General features: G+C 49.3%; 1 protein-coding gene across 1 annotated transcript; it reads left to right on the top strand.

Annotated features, from left to right (window-relative positions):
• Positions 1 to 38: 38 nt before the first annotated feature.
• On the top strand, positions 39 to 17,635 carry NOL9 (nucleolar protein 9). Its single transcript, XM_016165353.2, has 12 exons — positions 39 to 446; positions 1,287 to 1,506; positions 1,876 to 2,003; positions 3,487 to 3,622; positions 3,714 to 3,810; positions 4,339 to 4,436; positions 9,546 to 9,707; positions 9,903 to 10,200; positions 10,584 to 10,695; positions 12,349 to 12,526; positions 13,788 to 13,921; positions 14,532 to 17,635. Exons 1-12 carry the CDS (start codon positions 66 to 68, stop codon positions 14,679 to 14,681), a joined length of 2,094 nt encoding a protein of 697 aa, XP_016020839.2. The 5' UTR covers positions 39 to 65; the 3' UTR covers positions 14,682 to 17,635.
• Positions 17,636 to 17,779: the final 144 nt, after the last annotated feature.

Below are 17,779 nucleotides of genomic sequence, written 5' to 3'. Positions count from 1 at the left end.
ACGGGCCACGGGGCGGAGCGACGGGGTCTCGCGAGATTCCCGCGCGGCAGGCGCCGGCGGCCAGCATGGCGGACTCGCTGCTGCTGCTGCAGACGAAGCGGGGGCTCGGTCGCTCCACGTGGAAGCGAGCCCGCAAAGCCCGGCCCCAGCTCATCCTCAGCCGCCGGCCTCGCCGCCGGCTCGGGACTCTGCTGCGCTGGTGCGGCCGAAGGCGCCTGCGGCGGAGGCTGCTGCAGGCCCAGGCGGCCGGCGCGAACTGGCAGGGGGGCAGTTGCCCGGAGTCGCGCGCAGCGGCGGCCGGGAGGCCCAAGACCGCGACCCCCAGCCCGCCCCCTAGCCCGACCCCGGACGAGGACCCCGCCGAAGGTGGCTCCGCGACCCTCCCCATCCCGCCGTTGCGGCCGGCCGGCCCGGGTCGCGCGTTGCTGCTGCTGCCGCTCGAGCAGGTAAGTCGCGCCGGGAGAGCCGGGCGGGTAGAGAGGAAGGGGCGGAGACGCGGCCCCGGGGGTGGCAGGCCGTGTCCCTTCTGCGGGTCCTCCGGCCACGAGTCAAGCGCATTTCTCATGGCGGTGGTACTGAGCAGAGGGTAACGAGGACCCTGCTGAGGGCATCTAGCCCTTCAGAGCTGAAAGGGACTGTGATGGCAATAATAGGTCGCATTTACTGGGTACTCAGGACTGCCAGGTTCTACGTTTTCTAAGTGGGGTTTTTTTTTTTTTTTTTTTGGTGAACGAACCCATTTTATACCCCCATTTGGGTGAATGAATCCATTTTATACTCTCTTGGAGTCATTACTGCTTGACTATGAATGTTTACAGAGGAAGGAACTGAGGTTTGGCTTAGGTGACTTGCCTAAAGGCATACAGTAGAGCCAGAGCTAGAATTCACACCCAGGTGGCCTGGTTGCAGGGCCCCTGCTCTTCAGTTGGACTCCCATCTGGGAGTCCCCCTCCAATACAGAAAAGAGGTGAAAACCAAGAACGCAGGGACTTGGCAGGCGGTGGGCCCTCTAAGGACAGGGCACCATGAGAACAGCAGAGCCCAGTCCATGGGACCCCCTGATTTTTCACGTGTCAGCGTTCACCAGCTGTGCCTGTAGCTGCCATGGGATATGGTCTTAGGTCAAAAATACTAAGTACTTAATAGTCACCTAGTGCAATGTATTCTGTTATTTAGAAATCTGCCACCTTTTGATTTGTGAATAGCAATTAAGGCTTTAGAAGGTTTCAGTCATTAGTAACAGAATCCATAACGTTATTCCTTTCTTTTTTGTCTTTCCCTGCTAGGGTTTTACTTTTAGCGGGATGTGTCGTGTGACTTGCCTTTATGGCCAGGTGCAGGTGTTTGGTTTTACCATTAGCCAAGGCCAGCCTTCCCAAGATGTCTTCTCTACCTATACCCACTCTCGCCTCACTGTCAATGCAGTTCATTATTCGATGCCTGAGAAAAGCAAGAAGGAGATGAAAAGGGAAGCCCGAACTTTGCTCAAACCTCATCTTAACCAGGGTAATGACAAACACTGGGTCGTTTACTGAGGATGTACTGTAATAAGGCTATTTCTACAGGTGTATCGTGGCCTACACATTGCACACTTTATTATTCAAACCCTCTCAAGGGTTCTGAGAGTGAAACTCATGTTTTCACCATTTTACAGATGAGAAAGGTTTCCCGAGGCCATTCAGCTAGTGTGTGGTAAACCTGGATGACTTCACCCAGGTGTGTTCCTGTTGTGCAGTATGGCCTCCCAAAAAAGGGCTCTCAAACGTAATTCCTACTCTTGAAAAGTTTACGCTTTAGCTGAGGAAATGGTGGCCCTAAAGGGCATAGAATTTAATGGAGTTACTATTCTAAGGTAGTTTGTTTTTATCTTTACAGATGACAGATGTTGGTTGATGAAGAATTTTTCTCCTCTGTGTTCAATTGTGATGCTAGAAAATCTGAAAACCTCCACTGTAAACTTCATAATCAGCCATCCAGGTTTATCTTACATTTTTGTACAAGAGGTAAATCAGTTTTCATTCACAGTTTTGTTAATTACTTTCACCAAAACGGTCATATCACATGACATGTGGGATGCTTCCTTGGAACATATAGACTGTAATGCATGTGTAAAGTAAAAATAGTATAGAAAGGTATATCATTAAAAATGTCTCTTCTCCCCTACTCCCTTAGTTTCATTACCCTGTGAAAGCTGTTATTTCGTATTTTAGTTGATTAAATGCCTTTTGACATTTTTTGAATGGTTATCTTCATATCTTGATTTGTTAACTGGAGACAGTGTAAGTTTTCTCTAAACTCTGAATGAGTAATTTTCATGTTCTTATACTTTTTCCTGTCCCTTCTCACCTCTAAGTTGTGCTGGCCATGCTATTTCCTGAAGTCAAGTTGTTTCTATAATTGTCTCATGAGCCAGTAAACTGAGTCTAATCCGTAGGCTTATTGGACAGATTGGATGTGAGGCATGAGGAAGAATCAAAGACTAACAACAGGTGTTTCAGGCTAAGCTCCTGGGTGCTTGGAGTTGCCATTGAGAGGGGAGCCTCTGTAGGAGGAGGTGTCGATGTGTTAACTTCGGGGTGCCCGTTAGATGTTCAGTTGAAGGTGGCCAGAGTCTGGAGTTGGAAATGTGAATTTGGGAGCTTTCAGCCCCAGAAGAGGGTTCGGAAGGTGTTTCGGTTGGGATAACAGCACCAAAGGAGTTGATACAGATAGAAACAGGAAGGTTCAAGGTCTGAGCCCCGAGGCTCTCCCAGGAGCAGGTCTAGATGTGGGAGCAGCAAAAAAAATGAGAAGGGGTGGCTGTTGGTGTCAGAATTTGAAGGCTGCTCCATTGTTTCTAGAATCCAGAGTTGCTGAGAGGAAGGCTTAAAGCCAGCTGATTCTCATTCCCTTGATGTTTTTGATGATGAGTTAGGATGGGATCCTGGTGGGTTTCTTCCCTGGATCCTCTCCATACAGAGGCCGTATTTCATCTGAGCCCCACCTGCTTCCGCTGGGACCGAGCTCTTCTGTTCTTTGAGTTGCTTTCCCTGTTTCCCGGTACTTCTGCAAGAACACCACTGTGTGTTGTGGGCCTGTCTTCCGCATCCTGTCAGCTCTGTCCGCATATATTCTTTGTCTTTGTCTCGGGAGACTGCCTTGGCTTTATTCCCAATCACCAACCTGCTCTACGACTGCGGTCTTCTATTGCATTTTTCTTGCAACAGAAACATCATTTTTACATTTCCACACTCTTTTCTTATTTTTGGAGTGTCCTGCAGAGGTGATGGCAGCCGGAAGTAAGCAGGAGCTATGAAAGCAGGCGCGCATGACTTTGGGAAGAGAATTGACAGGGCTTACTGAAGGGCTGGATTTGGGGGGCGTGAGAAGAAGGGAGCGATCAAATTTGTCTTTTGTTGCTCACAACCATATGAGGTTTATTTAGAACTAAAGGAAAGAGGTGTAATTCTTTTCACCTTTTCTAAAAGCTTATGTTGTTAATTTCAGAGTCGGACCTTCCAGATTAACTCCGAGTATTTCGCCTTGAGGTCTGTTGGCATTAAAAAAGAGAAGAAGAAAAACGGCCTTCGTTTAACCGAGAGTGCTCTTTCAGCCCTGGAGGAGTTAGTCAACGTGTCCTGTGGTGAGTGGCACGTACTGACAAATTCGAGTGTTTGTGATTAGAGTCCTAGAGAAGATGGCTAATCTAGGGTCAATGTTTGCTTCACCTCCAGAAGAGGTAGATGGCTGCCCAGTCATTCTGGTCTGTGGGTCTCAGGATGTCGGAAAGTCAACATTTAATCGCTACCTGATTAACCAGTTGTTAAATAGGTAAGACTTTCATTCTTGTTTTCACATGTTGCTGGATTGGGGACAGGAAGTAGAAGTTTTGATCTAAGAAGCTGATGCGACTGCCTCTAGACTTCTAAGCAGAGGTTATTCACAGCTCTGTACCGAGCTGCTCAGCTGAGTGATGGCATCGTCTGTTACACTGCATTTTGGGGTGAGGTGACGGTGCTCTCGGGGTACTGACCTTGCCTGTCAGTAGCTTTCAAGAGAAGTCGCTTGGCCTCAGAATCTATTATTTGTTCTTATCCGGAGATTCAGAATAGGGATAAATTCTCTCTTTTAAAGATAACATTTTAGGAAGGACAAGGTCATACCTGTGCGCCGAGGGGACATCGAAGGTATCTGCGTCGCATTTTCTCTACATTTATTTATTTTTTACATTGACTGAGCAGCCCACCTAAAAGCCTGCATGGGACGGGTTATTACTGTGTCACATAAAACCTTTAAGATCTGATTTACCCTCTTGACAAGGTAAAGCTAGCTAAGCTTTTCTTTCTTTTAAATTTTTAGCATTTCCTGTGTTGATTATTTGGAATGTGATCTGGGACAGACAGAATTTACTCCTCCGGGTTGCATTTCTTTACTTAATATTACAGAGCCAATTCTAGGTACGTATTATGTATTTCTTAAATGTCTTGGTGTTCAAAAACGCGAAAGTAATACTTAAAAAAAAAAACCCTCAAAGATTATCAAATATGAAAAGTGAACAGCCCCCTACCCAACTCATTGTCTTCCCATAGCTATTTCTCTAGCCTCCAAAAAAAAAAAAAAAAAAACAAACACAACTGTATTTTTCTAGGGTTCCATTGGAAGTACTGTCCATTTTATTATATATGTAAATTAGAGGCCCACCTCCTCCAATATTAACATCTATATACAGTGATCTAGCCTGGGGATTAACATTAATATAATACTGTTAACTACTAAGCTATACATTTTATTCAAAATTCACCAGTTATCCTACTAATTAATGTCCTTTTTATGGTACAAAATCCAAACCAGAATCCCACGATACTTTTTAGTTTTTATGATAAAATTTGCATAACATGGTATTTATCATTTTAACCATTCATGTGTGTACGATTCAATGGCATTAAGTACATTCACAATGTTGTATAACTATTATCTATACCCAGAAATTTTCATCATCCCAAAGTGAAACATTGTACAGCAATCCCCCCTTATCTATGGGGGACACGTTCCAAGACCCCAGGGGAAGCCTGAAACCGAGGCTGGTACCGAACCCTGTATGTCCTGTTTTTCCTACACACACACCTGTGATAAAGTTCACGGCTTCTCTTCGGCACATCCGAATTGCCAGCATCACTGCCCTTTTCACTTTGGGTCGTTATTAAGCAGATAAGGGTGACTTGAACACAGGCACTGCGATATTGCTGCAGTTGACCAGACACCTGACGCACAGGTATACCGCGTGGATACGCTGGACAAAGCGATTAATGGGACAGAGCCTGATTTCATCATGCCACTCAGAACAGTGCAGTTTTAAACTTACGAATTGTTTATTTCAGGAATTTTTTTCTGAATATTTTCAGACCACAGGTGACCACAGTTAATTGAGGAAGGCGAGACCGCAGATACGGGAGGACTGCCCTTGAGAGAAACGCTAACTCCTCCCTCCCCGCCTGCAAGCCCCTGTTCTGTTTTCTGTCCCTGTGAATTCACCCGTTCTGGTTATCACGTATAAGTGAAATCGTATAGTGTTCATCCCTCTGTGTCTGGCATTTTTTGCTAAGCATAATGCAAACATAACATATATTGAAACTTAATTCTTTTTTATGGCTGAATATTATTACGTCGTATGTGTGTATCGCATTTTATTTGTTTGTTTAACTGCCGACGGACCCTTGCGCGGTGTCTGCTTCGTGCGGAGCTCTGACCCTTGGTGCGCAAGTATCTGTTCAGATCCCGGCTTTCGGTTCTCTCAGGGCGGGGCTGAGAGTGGTGGTTCCACATTTAACTTTTCGAGAAACCGCCAGCCTTTTTCACCGCAGCTGCACCGTTACATTCTCACCAGCGATGTACAAGCGCTCCAATTTCTCTGCACCTTCAGAATACTTGTCCTTTTTGACCACAGCCATCCCGCCGGATGTGGAGGGATGCCTCCTTTTGGTTTTGATTTGCATTTTCCTGACGATTAGCGATGTTGAACATCTTTTCATGTGCTTATTGGCCATTTGTATGTCTGCTTTAGTTAGAGAAATGTCTGCTCAAGTCCTTTGCCCATTTTTGAATTAAGTTGTTTTTGTTGACTTTCGGGAGGCCTTTATTTATTTTGAATGTTAATCTCTTATCAGATACACAAATTGCAAGTATTTTCTCCCATTCTGTAGGTTGTGTTTTTGCTTTCATGATACTGTCCTTTATTGCACATTCTTAATTTTTATGAAGTCAATTTATTGATTTTTTTTTATTGCTTGTGCGGTTGGTGTCATAGCCATGAGGTTGTTGCTAAATCCAGTGTCATAAAGACTTTCTGTAACGTTTTTGTCTAAGAGTTTTGTAAGTTTTAGTGCTGACGCTTAGGTCTTTGATTCCTCCCCGTCCCCGGCGGAGAGAAGGGTGGATTTGTCAGGCAGCCGGCCAAGGAGCCCGGAGAGGAGGCTCAGATCACTCTCCCTGATCCAGGCTTCCAGGCTGGTTTCTAAAGGTTTCCAGGGAACAAATATGCGGAAGCGCTGGCGGGGCTCGGCGCAATCAGTAGAACTTGGCCATTTATGGTAAAGGACTTCAGCGCCAGATTGTCCTGCTCAGCCTTCGCTGCCGAAGGGTTCTGGCGTTCGAGTTCCGGTCAGTTATGTCCCTGTCCCTTGGTTGGGGGAAGGGAGGGACGACTTTGGTTCCAGGCGCAGCTGGAGGTCAGAGCCTTCTCTGCGCATGCTTTGACTGCGTGACTTGCGGTTTTGGTCTGTTGTTTCTCGTTTGATCCATTTTTGAATATGTTTTTCTGCACGATACAGGGAAAGGATCCAGCATCATTCTTTTATATGTGGACAGCTAGTTTTCCAGTCACCATTTGTCGACAAGATCATCTTTGCCTCATTGAATGGTCTTGACACCTTTGTCAAAAATCATTTGACCATACGTGCGAGGGTCTTTTCCTGGGCTCCCCGTTCTGTTCCATTGTGCTGTGTCCTTACGCGGTCACCACCTCTCTTAACGACTGTAGCGTTGTGGTACGTTCAAAGTCGGGCAGTGCGGGCACTCCAGCTTCATTCTTTTTCAAGGTCGTTTTGGCCTTTCGGGACCCCTTGCAATTCCATATCAATTTGGGAATTGGCTTGTCCATTTCTGCAAAAATAAAATCAAAAAAAGGCTGTTAGAATTTCGACAAGGATTGTGATGAATCTGCTCTACAGACTGCTGTGGGTGGTATTGCCATTTTAATGTTACGTCTTCCCATCCATGAACACGGGATGTCTTCCCAATTTTTTAGGTCCTCTTTAGTTTCTTCAAGCTATATTTTGTGAATTTTCAGCATATAAATGTCTTTCATTTCCTTCGTTGGATTTATTCCTAAAGATTTAATTCTTTTAGCTGTTATTATAAATGAGATTTATCTTCTAATTTCCTTTCCAGTTTGTTTATTGCTGGTGTATAGAAGCATAACTGATTTTTGTGTGTTGATCTTGTACCTGCAACTTTGCTGAGTTCTGTTATCAGCTCTAGTGGCTTTTCTGCAAATTCTTCAGGATTTTCTACATATAAGACCATGTCACCTGCAAATACAGGTAGTTTTACCTCTTTCTTTCCAATTTGGGTGCTTTTTCTTTCTTTTTCTCTTTTAATAGCTCCAATAGGACCTCTAGCACAAGGTTGAGTAGGAGGAAATACCCTTTTCTTGTTCACAACCTTAGAGAATGCAGCCAGTCTTTCACCATCAAGTTTGGTATTAGCTCTGGGTTTTTCAGTTTCCATTTGTCAGGTTGAAGAAGTTGCCTTCCAATCCTAGTTTATGGAATGGTTTTATCCTGAAAGGATGTTGGATTTTGTCAAATGCTTTTTCTGTGCCTGTTGAGATAATTGTGTAATTTTTGTTTAGTTGACTTTTAAAGAAGCTGATGGTATCATACTAGGTTGCTAGGTGGGTTAGGGGTTTAACAGGCTTTTTGTCAATAAGTCTTAAAACATTTATATTGTTTTAACAGGTTTATCAAAAATAATTGTTCACGCTTAGCTTTTTAGCTGGTTTCATTGTTTTTTATCCTTAGTCCATTTAATGTTTTTTTCACCCCTTAATGTTTCAGTGGGTATTTCTAAAAGTAAGGACACTCTGCTACATAATCATAATACAACCACCAAAATCAGGATAGTAACATTGCTACGATATTGTTACTCTAATTTTGTCCATTGTCCCAATCATCTGTATAGGTCCAGTGTATCATTATAAATCTTTAGTCTCCTTCAGTCCGGACCAGTTCCTGCAGCTTTTCTCATCTTGTATGGCTTTGACAGTTGTGAAGAGCACGTTATAGCCTGTCAGATCAGATCGAGAAGCGATGCTGTGTTCTCAGTGCATCGTAGCAATTGGCTGGCAGTTTGTCCTGTTTCCTAAGGTGCTGGCTGGGGTCACTTGGTTAGGGCAGCGCTTGCTGGGTGTTCCACTCTAACTAGGTGTGCCAATTTCTTGGTGTCATTGCTTCCAGGTCTCCTCTGTGGACAGATCCCCTCAGTAGACAGAGCTAGGAAATGCGTGCATGGTTAAACCCACACACACCACGCGTGTATCTACACGTGTATGCATATGTGCACACACATGTGTCGCTCGTGTACCTTTTCTGTTAAGTGCCATGAGTTTGCATCATTCGTTCAGGTCTAGGTTCATTCTAGTTAGCCTTCTCCCTTCCACGTCTGTACATTTCTTCTCTGATGGTGAGAGCCCCGACTACGATTATTCTCAGTATATTTACATAGTTGCAAAGTCCTTCTGTATTTGTTCAGTCCCTCAACTACGCAGGCCACCCTCAGCTGCGGAGAGTCGCAGTAGCTCTGCCCCAAGTGGTCTTGCACCACCAGACCACACTGACCAAGGCCCTTTCCCTGCTGACCATGTTGTCACATGGTCCTGGTCACTGCCTGCCGACCATTCTGGCCCTGGCTCTGACCACAGGAGACGGGAAGTGGCTCGGACTGGGCAGCCTGGTGGTGTGATTAGGGAGTGTCAGCCCCAGGGGTAACTCAGCCGCCGGAGTTCAGGCCCAGCTGATACCTACTAGCTGCGTGACCTTAGTCTAGTGAATCTTTTTCTCAATTTCCTCATCTGTAAAAATGGGGATAATGATACTACCTGCTTCATAGGGTTCTCATGAAAATTAGAGACTACATGTAACATACTTAGAATGCAGTAAGCTCTGCATTCCAACAAGTGATCACTGTCATAGTCACCCTGTCATTGAAATGTGAGCCCTACGAGGATGAAGATGTTCGTTTTGTTCACGCACGTGTCCAGCAGAGAGTAGGTGGTCGGTAAATGTTCACTGAATGAACGGCCTTATGAGGACGTGACTGGGGTTGAGCGCATGTGACAGTGAGTGTGTCCTTATAGTAAGTCGAAACCTCAGTGTTCTGAAAGTGGGAACATCTCTTCCTGGTGGCGGGACGGCCTCAGCTTTCCCGCGGCTCTGCCAGGATGGTGGCCGACCTCGCCACTGCGTGGTCATGGATCGGTTACTCTTACCTCTGTCTCTCTGTCTTCTCAGGACCACCTTTCACCCACCAGAGGACGCCGCAGAAAATGGTGTATTATGGGAAAGCTGCTTGTAAAAACAACTACGAGAATTACATTGACATAATAAAGTATGTGTTCAGCTCCTACAAGAGAGAGTCCCCTCTTATCGTCAACACCATGGGCTGGGTGACAGGTAGGCCCACAGAGACCGGCAGGACTGGGATGGGCGGTGTGAATAAGCTTGTAGCTTTTAGGCGTTAGTCCCGGAGCCCAGCCTTGAGGAGATTCTTTCTGACCATGTCTTTGTCTCAGGATAAGGTGCCAGTTTTCCGTAGGGACGAGTTGCTTCGGCGCACTAACTGGGCTGATGTCGTCTCCTTCCTCCCAGACAAAGGGCTTTTGCTCCTCATCGATCTGATCCGACTGCTGTCTCCCAGCCACGTCGTTCAGTTCAGTTCCAGCCGAAGTAAATACATGCCGAACCTCACCCCTGACTATGTGGACGACATGGACGGCTTGTACACAAAGAGCAAGTCCAAAGTCAGAAACAGAGGTTTCCAGCTGACAGAATTTGCAGAGAGTTTGGAATTTGCTGACGAAGACAAAGAGAGTCCGCTTATGTTCACTGGACATAAACTGATGTGTGTCCAGTCGGATTTTGCATTTAGAAAAACACCAAGAAATAGGTAAATAGGCCATCGTGGCTAGAGAATTTAGTTTTCTTCAGTTTATCAAGGCCTTCTGTCCTCAATTCTTTAAAAGAAATAAGTCCTCTAAAGTTTTTCAACTCTCTATCACAGCTATTTCTGTATGAAGAAGAATCAGTTATTTTCTGAACTTTTATTTTCCCAATGGGACTGTCCAGAGTGGCCTCCAGCTCTGGTGGCCAGGAGCTTTGACTAGAAGGAGAGTCTGTCCACTTCATATTTTTCCATGGGGTTTATAGAAAGGCAGAGTGTGCAGATACTAAGGTGTAACTGTGTAAGTACTGACAGATGCGCTCTTTCTCAGCGGGAGGTGGTCCTGCAAGCTTGAATCTCTACTTACCCTGTTCTAATTTACTTCTCAGAGAATCGCATAACAGAATTCTTCGTGACTTGGCGGTGTTGGGTTACCTTGGCCAGCTGCAGCCCCCAGTGCCGAAACCACTTTGTCCCTTACATGGTCTGACACCGTATCAGGTAACCTGAGCTTGTGGCGGGGATCATCTTTATTCTGTTTACTTAGCAAACAGTCCTGTGGCTTCTCGTGTGCTGAGCAGTGTGCTGAGCGTACCTCCAGCCACTGCGTAACTCTTTGCTGGTTTAATCCTCAGAACAGGCCTACGGTGTAGGTCCTGTAACTGCCCCCATTCAGCAGATGGCAAGTGGGACAGCTGGCATGAGACCCAGGCAGTCCGGCTCCAGGGTCCGTGCTCTTAACTGCCGCGCTGGGCTGGGCACGGCTGCGGTTCCGTGCTGCCTAATCCCAGAGGTGGCCCTGGGCTCAGACCCAGGCAGTCCGCCCCCGAGTTACGTGTGGTCCAGTTTGTCATCTGTGGAGCAGAGGCAGTACCTGAGCTGGTAGAATGGTTACGTGGGTTCAGCAGGTGGTCACAGTGGTGCCTGGCTCTGGGAGAGCGCTCTTAACTTGTCTTATTCTCATCAAAAGTAGATTCCGGCACCAGAGTGTTTACATCTTGAGATCCAGGCTCTTAATTATTTGGGGATGAAACCGCCTTAATATTAGGATTCTGGGTGATGAAAGAATAGTTCAGGCAGCATTTCTTAAGTGCTCACTCCTCCGGTCTAAGCCTGTGTTTACGCCTTTACTCGCAATGGCCCTGTCGTCATCTCCATTTTACGGATGATGGAGCCGAGGCCAGAGATGTCGAGTCAGCTGGCTCAGAGGGGCGTAGTAGGAATCTGGGCTGGGACCGGGGCCCAGGCAGCCTGACGCCGGAGCCCAGACCGTCACCGCCTGCCGCGTGGCCTGGCGAGTGCCGAGTGCTAGTTGTTTGCCACTGCTCTGCCCGGCACATTAGGCGGAGTGGCCGGGTGACCGTGGCACCCCTGTGAGGGCGATGCTGGCACGTCCCCTGTTCACAGCTTAGAAAACTGGACACAGGTGGAGCCACGGCCTGAGGTCGTGCAGGCAGCAGCAGGGAGCTGGGCGGACAGGCGCGTCTCCCAGGGCTGGTGGCGAGCTCGGCGTGCGGCTTTTGCTCCTCTCCAGCAGGGAACCTCAGGCAGTTTGTTTAACGGCGTTTTGCTCGCTTAGATAACTGAATTTGAAACTTACCTGCCAGTAATTTAAACTGCCTTTTATTATTTCAAATTTGGTTTTGAAATCTAAATAACATACGTAACAAAATACTTCTCTACTGTCAGAGTTTGAAGTTGCCCAGGAAGTGGCATGTTAAGGGTGGCAGTTGTGTATCACACGCTCCAGCAGGGCGTTACACTAGGGGGTGAATGGAGGCTTTCTCTCACTGCATGCATTTTGACTTTCTTACTTAGACCTCTCCGTGAACAGGGTTTTCATGGTCTCCCTTGGCCAGAACTCATGTTGGCTTATCTCCAAACTTGTGTCTTACATATCTCTTCAGACAAGAAAGTTCCCGGCACCGGGCATAGATTTCTAGCAGATGGAGACGGTGTGTGGGGATTCGGGTAGATGTTTTAGGTTCTCTGTATTGAGGCAGTAAAGGCTGGTCCAGCGCTTCCGCTCAGTCGAGGCACTTCTCGGCAGGTAGTTTGGCGGACGTGACTTAGATAACTGGCTGGTCAGCGGATGAGAAGGAAAAGTAGTCCTTCAGGTGGAATTATGGAGCGAGATGCACATCCGTTTTCCAGGTCCCTTTCAATGCAGTTGCGCTCCGGATTCTTCACGCCGATGTCGCCCCCACCCACATACTGTACGCTGTGAACGCCAGCTGGGTCGGGCTTTGCAAGATCCTGGACGACGTCCGAGGATATGCAGATGGGCCCATCCTGCTCGCGCAGACGCCAATCTGTGACTGTTTGGGGTTTGGTGAGTGAGAGTAAAACATGCCCGCAAACCTGCTGGCGTCGATCCACTTGTCCCCGTGCTGACTGCTGATCTGGACCTCGCGGCTGTCCCGGCTGGCCTGGGCAGAGCTCCTCTGCCCTCAGCACAGGAGCCCTGGGCTGGAGGACGGGAGGGGCAGCTCTTTCTCCGCCTCCCCTGCCCGCTCCTCTAGATCTGGGATTCCTGAGGGCCTGGTCACGGCTTCCTCAGTGGACACGTGTTCCTCAGGCCGTCTCGCCCGCCGCGGGGGCTCCGGATCCGTCATGAGGCCTCCTGCGCACAGCGGCCGTCTGGCCCAGCCATGCATCTGAGCTCCGGGTCCATGGTACCAGTGCGATCTCCACTTGGGTATCTCACTGGTATCTTGGACTTGAGTCCAGCGCTGATGTCTTGACGGGTCCATACAGTCTGACGCTCTCCCAGAGTCCCCTCCTCCACCCACACTGGCGCCTCTTCCCTCGGGCCTTCCAGTGGTCCTTCAGAGATTTACCCATGGTCCCCTTGGCACCTCCTTGCCTGCCTTCTCTGCATCCAGCCCACTAGCAGGTCAGGTAGCTTCAGTTTCCAAAATGTGTCACCCCTCCATCTCATCCCCCCGCCCTGCTGGTCTGAGCCACCGTCGTTTCTGCACTGGATTCTGGAACAGCTCAGCCGGACTCCCCCCACTGCTCCGGAGTGGCCTGAGCACAAACGATTGTGTCGCACGCTGGCCTTCCTGGAGCACAGGTCCAGCATGTGGGCGGGGCCTGGCAGTGCCCAGCAGGGTTGGGTCCCCGCTTCTGCCAAGCCCACCTCATGTGGTCATTCCCTTGCCTCACCGAGGTCAGTAAACATCAGTGGATGTTTCTGGACTTTTGTGACCCCAAACTAGCAAAATCCTTCTGATTTATACAGTACCGTACTTAAAAGCATTCCACAGAAACCGTCGCTTCGTGCAGACACAGCTGGTGATGAGGGAAACGGAGTTATCTCTGTGTCCCCTTGGGAGGCTTTCTCCCTGGCCTCTGTGTGCCGTAGCTGCGTCAGTCTAGGACTGGGCGGTGAAGACCACTTTGGCATCCTCAGCTGAGCGAGGAGGAGGGTGCGAAGCCCTCAGATAATCACATACTCCATTTCTTGGTACTTTGTATTTTCAAAGCAAAACCCGGTTGAAATGGAAACTCTTGTTTTAAAAGCCGTTCTGCGGTTCGGAGTGGGGGCGGGTGATGTTTTCCAGAAAGGGTGATTTCCGTGTGTCTTCAAGGAATTTGTAGAGGGATCGACATGGAGAAGAGGCTCTACCACATCCTCACTCCTGTGCCCCCAGAAGAGCTAAGAAACGTGAATTGTCTGCTGGTTGGAGCCATTTCCGTTCCTCAGTGCGTCTTGAAGGGCCAGGTGAGTGTGGCTCCCACGAACAGCCCTGGAGGTAGCCGGCCGTGCACAGAGCGAGCGAGGACCCGACACGGGGCAGGAGTCATGGGACGGGTGATGGGGAGCCTGACACTTTGTCACAGAGGTGGAGCGAGGCGGGTGGGGTGTCAGGTAAGGTGGCTGAGGCAGGCCATGAGTCACCCTCCTGCCTGTGGTCAGGAGCCCCATGGGAGAGCCATCATCCCAGGGGCAGCTGAGGCGGGAGAGTAGCGCCGGCCTCCCCGGGATCGCCTTCCTGAGAGTGGTCTTCAGGGGCACCTGTGGGAAGGTCATGCTGGCCAAGGGCATCTGTGTAGCCCCAAGGCCAACTACAGGGCCTGCGGGTGGCCTGGGAGGCGCGCCTCTTGCCCCCCTGCTTACCTGCTTGAGAGGGAAACTCCCGCGGTCGTGCAGCCGCAGAGGCGGCAGTCACCGTTGTACCTGAGCCAGTGCTCTAGGCGGGCCCTTCGAGGGAAGGAGAGCCGAAGGATTTAAGCGAGACGGTCTCACTCAGACGCGTGACGCTGTCTTCGGGGGAAGAGAGGTTTGGCTGGACTCGTAGTGTTTCCATGTATTCTCTCTGTTTTCATTTCAGCGCGGGCTCGAAGGAACAATACCTTACGTCACCACAGATTATAATCTTAAACTTCCAGGAGCGTCAGAGAAAATTGGAGCAAGAGAAACTGAGGTGACCTATCAAGAGAGACCACACCCAAAACCAAAATTCTATCGAAAAGTAAACTGATGGTTTTAATAAGGGAAGCAGCTTTTCCACCAGAAAGCTCGACTGTCTCCAGCCTGTCGTCAACAGACCGATGGGGTTCTGTGGCCACGAGTGGTGCCCTTACGTAGCAGACGGTGTCCTGTGTCACTCGTGGATGTGTTCATAGTACATCTAAGCCCCTTCTTAAAGCCACGTGGCCCGGAGTTTTGCCCTGGTCTGCCGTGTTAGTCGTACTTGATGTTTTCTAAAGAGATGAAGCCACAGAGGAAAGTTGTAAACCATTAAAACAGAAAGAATATGGCCAGTTCCTCAAAAAAGTTCAAGAACCTGGTTGTTGGAATCTGGATAAGAACAGGGAGACTGGGCCCACAAAAATGTGCCAAGGACGAAGGAAGGGTGGCTGGCGGGACCGCAAGCGTAGCGGGGTGCGGAGACGCACCTCGGTCCTCGCCCAGCGGTGGCATCTGCCTGCGGGTGGTCCCAGCCCTGGTGGTCGTTCCCATCCCCTGATCATGTGATGCTCTCCGAGTTCTTTTCCGTTCCTTCCTGTAGGTCGAGTGTTAAAAGGGGATGCTTGGTCTAAATTTAATCGAGGTTTAATGGATGAAAATTTGGACTCGAGCACTCCTTTTTTTTTTTTTTTTTTAATCCAGTTGTTTTATGCTATAAAAAAAAATGCTCTCAAATCCCAGAATTCTCTCCTGGGGCCTCTTTAAAACAGTCTGTGTCCTAGTCGACTTCTCAGCTGAGACTGAAGACACGCCCTGGGCAGAGCTGGCCCAAGGCCGTTTGGAAGGAGGCCCGGAGGAAGGGGCAGCTCGTGAGAAAGGCCTGCTCTTGCCTTTGGGTGGCTGGACCTGAGCTCGTGCTGGGCCGTGCCGCCCTCCCTCCAAGGGCGCAGGAGGCTGCTGGCGACGCCGTCTCGCAGACGGCACTGCCCTTCGTCCTCTCCCTGGCGGTGATGACTCCGTGCCCTCCGAGGCTGGCAGCGATTTTGGTGAACAAGGACGACGAGCCTGGGTCACGTCCTTTCTGCGTTGAAGACCGTGAGAGACGGACCGAGGTGCCGGTCGGGACCAGCGCTATGAAATCCGGCTGCTTAGCAGACCGCATTGAAGGACACTTACTAGGACGTGTGGGTTTAACATCCATGTTCACTTAAATCGTTGGGTTTCCTTGTCTTGACTCAGCGTCTTGTAGAGCCCCAGACTTAGGATTCACACAGGAGCCCTCGTCAACCGCTGGGTGAGTTTCGACACCCTAGAGACCATTTCAGGTCCGACTCCTTAGTTGCCTCTTATTTATATCTAAATTTTATTTGTGCGTGTTTTTCTGTCTTGGTCTTGCAGAGCATTTTAACAGACAGTCGTCCGCCATCAACTTTTTGCCTCCTTCCCCAGTACCTTGCATCTTTATAATAATAGTCACTCTAGGTCATCAGCAGCAAGTCTCAGATGAAAGTAAGGCTTGTCACTTTGAAAGTGATGGTGAAACTGCTGCCTTGTCATTTGCGTTTTCCTCCAGTCTAGGCTTGCTTTTGGTTTGATTTCCTGCTGGCTTTTAAGGGTGTCCTTCCTCAGAAACAAACGTCGCCACTAGAGGGCGCAGCGGCATTGGTCCTCTGGCCAGACTGGGCGGGAGGAGGCGGAGGAGCCTGCTGAGGCCTTTCTCAGGACGTGGGGTCCCGGCCCTGGGCAGCCCCGAGGTGTGCTGGTGGACGGCAGCAGGGCCATCCTCCCCGAGTGCTGTGGGGTTGTCCGCGTCCGTCAGTGTTGGTGGTGTGGCTCGTGATTTCGACAGCCTTGAGGTTCGGCATGGGTAGCGAGGAACTCCGCGTTGGCGTTATCCTTAACCCTTTTTGTTTATGCCTTCCCAAGGAGCCCATGCTTGTTTTTTAAAAATTAAAGAAATATATGACATAGAATGTGACAGCCCGAAGTCTCCAATCTCATGATTCTTTTAAAGAGATCTATGTACATGAAAGGTAGATTTGAAATAATTGTCAAGATTCTCAAATTCTAGGGCTCATTTTATTTGTGAACAAAGTCAGTCCGTTTGCCCCTCTCCTCCGTTCGGCCTGGGGGCCAGGAACTGGTGTGCGGCTGAGACCCCGGCCCGGAAGCTGCAGGTTTGAGAGCGGAGAGGGACTGAGCTGGCCCGTCACGTGCTTTGGGTTATAGTTTTTGAGAAATCAAAATGTGGCGCTTGCTTGCTTGCTGGACACACAGGCATTTACCCAACAGCCAGTGTGCGGGCCAAGCGGCATAGGTACAGATGGCGATTTTTTAAACTGGTATTTTTTTTTTTTTTTTTTTTTTTTTTTTGAAGATCTGGTTGTGATAACGGTGGGTGAGAAGCAGGCGTCGGTGTTGGATCTCTGAGTTCAGACCCTGCCCGGGCCACCGGCCAACAGTATAGAGCCCGAACCTGTCCGTTCTTTAAGGCAGGACGAAAGCTCTTCCCTCGGGGTCCCCGCGTGGGCCGTGCATGAGGGGGGCTGCAGGAGGCGGAGCAGCCGGTCTCCGGTTCCGCGGGGAGCTCTTCCAAGGCAGGGACCAGGCCGCGTCCCTCACAGTCACGCAGGGACGAAGCAGACGCTTAGTGTTGGGATCAGAACCCATCTTACTTGTCCCGCCTCCAGGAAGGTTCACCTTAAAACTGCTCTTCCAGCCGAGCGTCCAGCCGAAGGGGTCGGGGGAGTAGATTCCACACACGCCCCACGGCCCGCCGGTCACCGTCCCAGGAGTTTTCGCCGAACCTCCGCTTCCCGCTTCCCCGCTTGCGTGAGCAGGTCGCACGCGAGGGCGCCGCCACGCGGATGGCCGCTGCGGTGTCACGCTGCCGTCGCGTCTGGCGTTTTTACCAACTGCACGTGTGACGTTTTACAGCATAGGCGTCCTGCTGTGTGTATGGTTTTCTACCCAGCTCTTCTACTAAATGTGAACTCTGTCATTAAATATTTTTGAGAATGTGAAGTTTCGTGATTTCATTACATATGTAGACCATTTTATTCCAGGAAATTATTTCAGTGCTTAGGAGAAATTACGGTAGAAACGTTGGGGAAAGAAAACCGTCAGGGGGGGTCAGTGAGATCTGGGTGCCGCAGCGGGGGAGCAGGG

This window comes from Rousettus aegyptiacus, unplaced genomic scaffold, assembly GCF_014176215.1.
Source record: "Rousettus aegyptiacus isolate mRouAeg1 unplaced genomic scaffold, mRouAeg1.p scaffold_m13_p_1, whole genome shotgun sequence".
Taxonomy (NCBI): Eukaryota; Metazoa; Chordata; class Mammalia; order Chiroptera; family Pteropodidae; genus Rousettus; species Rousettus aegyptiacus.
The sequence above is the reverse complement of the archived record's forward strand: the minus strand, read 5'-3'. Positions and strand labels throughout refer to the sequence as shown.